The 6,472-nt window shown below is 39.5% G+C and overlaps 1 protein-coding gene across 1 annotated transcript; it reads left to right on the top strand.

Annotated features, from left to right (window-relative positions):
• Positions 1-4,146: 4,146 nt before the first annotated feature.
• On the top strand, positions 4,147-6,052 carry LOC136719172 (cystatin). Its single transcript, XM_066697025.1, has 3 exons — positions 4,147-4,471; positions 5,172-5,279; positions 5,824-6,052. The coding sequence occupies exons 1-3, from the start codon at positions 4,247-4,249 to the stop codon at positions 5,899-5,901; spliced, it is 411 nt and encodes a 136-aa protein (XP_066553122.1). The 5' UTR covers positions 4,147-4,246; the 3' UTR covers positions 5,902-6,052.
• Positions 6,053-6,472: the final 420 nt, after the last annotated feature.

Below are 6,472 nucleotides of genomic sequence, written 5' to 3'. Positions count from 1 at the left end.
AAACCTTTGAAGCATTTTTTTTTAATCATTTTTTGAGTTGCCTGGGGCTGCAAGCTGCAAAACATATTTAACCTATTAAAGAGAAATACTTAAATTGTCCTGCTAAAAATAATTTGAATAAGTTATATTCTCCTGTATTTAGCATGCATACTCTTGTTTTACTATAGCAGAACATGTTTAGATTGCATTTAAAAAGATAATTCTGTGGTTTACCTGATCTACACTTAATCTGCACTTGTTAAAGGATGGTCAGAGAACATATGTCTAACATTGAACAACTTTTTAGTTGGGGTTAATTTATTATGTTTATTACTTTTATTATGATTATTGATTATGGTGTACTTAAATCTTTGTTTCTTCATTGAGTCATTTCCCATTTTAACATTTCTTATTGTTTAGCAGCATACTGTAGATTTTTTTTGACACTACAAAGCACTTTTCTAAAGAAATTAGCTCTGTGATATCAGTCAGCTGTTCAGCAGCTGCCTAATTTGATTGATCATTGACAGAATTTGTTTGTTCTGTAATCAACTTAATCTGCTTTTGTCTGACTTACTGGATTTATTTATATAGTTTCAGTATGATAAATACAATGTAATTAGATTTGACACCAAATAAGAATGCATACAATAAACATAAATTAAATGTATTCGTTAGGCCACAGTGAATTATGTTCATCCAAAGTAGTTCAGACAGGTTAATCTCATTTAATGTATTCATGTTGGAGTTACATAACTGAATTACATGTGATGAAACCACTTCATTTTAATGCAAGTTATTTTATTCAATTGGATGGAAAATTGCCACATAATTAAAATATGTTCATCTTATGAGTTATTTTTTTGAGTGCATGCTTACTCAACAATATTAAGGGTCTTGTAGTGGTTTTAGTAAGTCCCAGGATGCACTGATGAAGAAGTGACAAGTTTATTACAGAAAACATAAATACAAAAACACGGAGCCCTCCTCTCACATTAAGTGAAGAAAATAACTGAGGATGTGAGCTGGAGAAGCCTTTTTGTATCTTCAGAGACAATGGGTTACAGTCTTCTCTGTCGGAAGTGATTACATCTCATTAAAATACAGTTGTGCATAGTTTACCACATACATAATAATTAACACAGAACCAAATTTGTTACTGTTGTTGAAGTGTTTGATGAGTTGATTGGTGCTGGTCAGCATTCTTAGGCAGCAGATGTTTATCAAACATCACATTGTTGTAAGTCCTTAACCAAATAGAGTGAGGGACAAAAAGTATTTGATCCCCTGCTGATTTTGTACGTTTGCCCACTGCCAAATAAATTATCAGTCTATAATTTTAATGGTAGGTGTATTTTAACAGTGAGAGACAGAATAACAACAACAACAAAAAACAGAAAAACACATTTCAAAAAAGTTATGAATTGATTTGCATGTTAATGAGGGAAATAAGTATTTGACCCCTTCGACTTAGTACTTGGTGGCAAAACCCTTGTTGGCAATCACAGAGGTCAGACGTTTCTTGTAGTTGGCCACCAGGTTTGCACACATCTCAGGAGGGATTTTGTCCCACTCCTCTTTGCAGATCCTCTCCAAGTCATTAAGGTTTCGAGGCTGACGTTTGGCAACTCGAACCTTCAGCTCCCTCCACAGATTTTCTATGGGATTAAGGTCTGGAGACTGGCTAGGCCACTGCAGGACCTTAATGTGCTTCTTCTTGAGCCACTCCTTTGTTGCCTTGGCTGTGTGTTTTGGGTCATTGTCATGCTGGAATACCCATCCACGACCCATTTTCAATGCCCTGGCTGAGGGAAGGAGGTTCTAACCCAAGATTTGACGGTACATGGCCCCGTCCATCGTCCCTTTGATGCAGTGCAGTTGTCCTGTCCCCTTAGCAGAAAAACACCCCCAAAGAATAATGTTTCCACCTCCATGTTTGACGGTGGGGATGGTGTTCTTGGGGTCATTCCTCCTCCTCCAAACACGGCAAGTTGAGTTGATGCCAAAGAGCTTGATTTTGGTCTCATCTGACCACAACACTGTCACCCAGTTCTCCTCTGAATCATTCAGATGTTCATTGGCAAACTTCAGACGGGCCTGTACATGTGCTTTCTTGAGCAGGGGGACCTTGCGGGCGCTGCAGGATTTCAGTCTTTCACGGCGTAGTGTGTTACCAATTGTTTTCTTGGTGACCATGGTCCCAGCTACCTTGAGATCATTAACAAGATCCTCCCGTGTAGTTCTAGGCTGATTCCTCACCGTTCTCATGATCATTGAAACTCCACGAGGTGAGATCTTGCATGGAGCCCCAGACCGAGGGAGACTGACAGTTATTTTGGGTTTCTTCTATTTGCCAATAATCGCACCAACTGTTGTCACCTTCTCACCAAGCTGCTTGGCGATGGTCTTGTAGCCCATTCCAGCCTTGTGTAGGTCTACAATCTTGTCCCTGACATCCTTGGACAGCTCTTTGGTCTTGGCCATGGTGGAGAGTTTGGAATCTGATTGATTGATTGTTTCTGTGGACAGGTGTCTTTTATACAGGTAACGAGCAGAGATTAGGAGCACTCCCTTTAAGAGAGACACCTGGGAGCACTCCCTTTAAGAGAGTGCTCCTAATCTCAGCTCGTTACTTGTATAAAAGACACCTGGGAGCCAGAAATCTTGCTGATTGCAAGGGGATCAAATACTTATTTCCCTCATTAACATGCAAATCAATGTATAACTTTTTTGAAATGTGTTTTTCTGGATTTTTGTTGTTGTTATTCTGTCTCTCACTATTAAAATACACCTACCATTAAAATTATAGACTGATCATTTCTTTGTCAATGGGCAAACGTACAAAATCAGCAGGGGATCAAATACTTTTTTCCCTCACTGCACCTGTGCCCCAAAACACAGAACCTTATACTGTTTGACTGTTTAAGTTGATTGAATATCCTAGAAGACAGTGGCTGAGTGAAATCATGAGATGACAATGCTTAATTGAAGTAACCCCTCAGACAGAAATGCATTAAGAACTAATAATTAAAGTAGCCCCCAGAGAAGAGTAAATACAAACGAGTGATTGCTTTATAGACCAGACTGGATTAGCAACATGAAACCATTTATAATATATAGAGAATATAAAGGAAATAATAAAAGTATTTTTTCCCACTACAATCTAAAACAAAGAGGAAAGTCTCTAACAAAGTCCAGAGTTGCATCTACAGCTATTTCTCCATCTCCATGCAGTAACGTATCACATTGTACTAATTAAATGCAGTGCCCTCCAGATCTATTTATACACCTGATTCAGTGTAACAATGTTGGTTTTAGCAAACAAATGGAGTGTTTCTTTTGGCATTTCACCCAAAAAAAAGATAAGTAAATATACAAGTTTTTTAACTTTAATATTGTTTCAAGCAGATTGCATAATGATTCAAAACGATATGAATTGTCGAGTTTTAAAATATATATATTTTTACAAAGAATTTACCTTCTTCAAACTGCTACCGAATAAGCAAGATAAGCTAAAATGACTAAAAGGGATTTGTGAAGAACACTGTGTAATCACCAACATGTTGTCCAGTGTGTACTGTGCTGCGCTATCTTGCACACAACGCGCATCTGACGTACCGGCGGCGCTGATTACGCCCCCCCCCCCCCCCCCCACACACACACACACACACACACACACACACACACACACACTGATAATCACGTGTTATAATTATTGACCACTATTTTTCTTTTTTTTTAAATTATTATTAATATTGTTACAATTATTCGCTATTTTTGAATAGGACATTCTCCTTATTGTTTAGTGGTTGTTGCACGTTTATCTTCATTGATCTATTTTAGCCAAACGAGTTGCACCTTCCCACTCCCATCTCCCAACAACTGGAATTAATCACAGAGAAGATCATGCAGTGGGCTGTGGCCGCGACATTAGCATGTCACAATAATGGCCAATACTGCACATTAGGCTGTAGGCTGAACGTGTAAATCCTGAACTTCAGGGACGTGCAGAGACACAGTGGATCCAAAAAAAAAGGAGCGCCCCAACACTAGCCCGAGGGGGTACTGCCAGACAAAAGCAACTGTCCCCCCCACCCCCCACACACACACACGTCCTGCTGTCTGCGATACAGTGTTGGTATGTGTCACTGCACTGGAAACAACTTAACGCACAGACACATGATCTGCAGGCCAGGCTTGTGCTGTAATCGGGTCTATAAAGCCCTGCGCTCAGACGGGGGTCCTCACTGGCGCACAGGGGCTGTGGATGAAGATGCGTGTGTGCTGGAGGAGCGCTGTCCCGCTGCTGGCCGCGCTGTGCGCTGTAGCCGCTCTTGGTGCCGCAGCAGGTATTCCCGGAGGGATCACGCCAGCAGACCTGTCCGATCCCGGAGTCCAAGATGCCCTGAAATTTGCAGTGTCCGAGTATAACAACGCCAGGAAAGACAACTTTGCCAGCAAAGTGTTGAAGGTCGTTGATGCTATGCAACAGGTTGGTTTAAAAAATACTTTTCTTTTTTAAAAACGACTGCGAAAGTGGTACAAGTTTAGCGCACGCAACTCAGAAACAGTTCTGTCTACTAAACCGTTATATTGGCTTATTATTAGTTATTAGTTATTTTTAGTATAGGTAGATTTGTATCTAAAGATTCCAATCAGGAAAGACCAGCTAATCCAATTATTGTGTCCACTTTACCTGGGCAGGGGGGGTATAGGTCCAGGTCCAGCATAAAAAGACTTCAGCCTGTTCTCATTTCAGGGAGTCTCTGGAATTGTGGTTTGTAGTGATTTGTTTGGTATTTGCAAAATCATAGGTAACACTTTTTCTGTAGCTTTAAAATACTATATTAAAGGTATTCAAAAAGAATGTCTGCTCGTAAAAATCTATCATGAAATCCGAATCCTAGTCACTTCTGATCTGCTCCACTACGGCAACGATTGCTATTCGGCTTTCCCATGTTTACAGTGTGTTTATATCACGCACAAGAAGCAGTGATTGGGATTTGGGGCCAGGATTAAGTGACCCTGCATGAATGTACAGTTCACCCTCCAAATTTTGTAATCTTTCTATCTAAAATAAAAACAAATATCGTAGAATCTATCAATGGCAAATATATTTGGTTGTTATATTCCTCCAGATTCAACTGGCATGGATCAACATTAAAGCATTCAATTGAATCTGTTTGTCCCAGGTTGTTGCAGGAATTAACTACATCTTGACAGTGAAGATTGCCCGCACAACATGCGAAAAGGAGACAGTGGAGGATTTGGAGATGTGTGCCTTTCATAAAATTGCAAGGGTAATGCAATGCCAAGCTTGTGGAATGATTTTTCCAGTCTGTGGACATGTATGATTAGATCAGTTTTACTTTGCATAAGTGCATAACACAGGTTCATGTACGGTTGCATTAATGAACTTCATATGCATTTTCTGTCTCTAGATTTACAATACTGTAGTGCCCAAGAGTTGCCTGGTGTTACCCTGCGTCTACTGGCTTTCATCCCATTTGTGGTCTTAGTTATTGAATTGAAATCACTAAGCACTGAGACATTTATTTAATCTACACTTTCATCTGAACACCTAAACCATTTTGATTGAATGTTATTTAAAACACTGATTTGCAGGTACCTTGAAACCTCCAGCCTCTAAAACAACTGGGGAAGACAAGGTTAATTTAACAGGTTATTAGTCACTAGAATGCAATCAGTTATTGTACTGAGTCAGCTCAGTTTCAACAAAAATGTATTGGACTCCTGACCTGCTCTGTATCCAGGTTTTAGGAACCCTGTTGTAAATGAAAATCTGCTTGCCCTGATCGATTTTGTGTTTCATCTCAATTGCAGGTTCGCACGTGTACCTTTGAAGTGTGGTCTCGTCCTTGGCTTCGTGACACCACGCTGATGAAGACAACTTGCAATTAAATAAGACCAGCCAAATGGAGATGACATCACTACAATGCATTTTTTTTTTGTTTGTTAAGCTATTTTTCAGTTTTGGTGTAATGGGATGTATTTGTATTTCAAGGGAAGCAATCTAATGATTATTATTTGTAATAAACATTTAGAAAATCTATATATTGTTTTGTTTTCATATTGAATGTAAAAATGCAAAACCATTTTAATGTCCAGTTAACCGCACCCTGAGTATCACAGTGAAGAAGGATAAATGAACTTTCCTAAGAGACAGACTGGACTCTGCATTAAATATAATGGCCCTCACTTGCAGAAGGGTTGAGGATCAGGTTTGCATAAGGAGATCGCCGGGTACAGCTCTAGCTCACAGACGGGTGTAACGTTTTGCCTTGCATGTATAAATAACAAAACAACCTTGAAACAAAACGTGTATGACCACCTGCAATGACAGGAATGTGATGTCTGCCATTGAGTGTCCCAGTATAACAAGGCCAGGAGAGACAAGTTTGCCAGCAAAGTGATGAATGTCGTTGATTTTAAGAGACAGGTTCGTTAAAAGATTGAAAACTGTTTTATAAAA

This window comes from Amia ocellicauda, chromosome 23, assembly GCF_036373705.1.
Source record: "Amia ocellicauda isolate fAmiCal2 chromosome 23, fAmiCal2.hap1, whole genome shotgun sequence".
NCBI classification, from domain to species: Eukaryota; Metazoa; Chordata; class Actinopteri; order Amiiformes; family Amiidae; genus Amia; species Amia ocellicauda.
This window is presented reverse-complemented; position numbering and strand designations above follow the sequence as displayed.

Coding starts and splice junctions, on each gene's coding strand:
- LOC136719172 (XM_066697025.1), top strand. CDS start 4,247: ATGAAGATGCGTGTGTGCTGGAGGAGCGCTGTCCCGCTGCTGGCCGCG. Junction 4,472..5,171: donor TCGTTGATGCTATGCAACAG/GTTGGTTTAAAA, acceptor TGTTTGTCCCAG/GTTGTTGCAGGAATTAACTA. Junction 5,280..5,823: donor CCTTTCATAAAATTGCAAGG/GTAATGCAATGC, acceptor TCTCAATTGCAG/GTTCGCACGTGTACCTTTGA.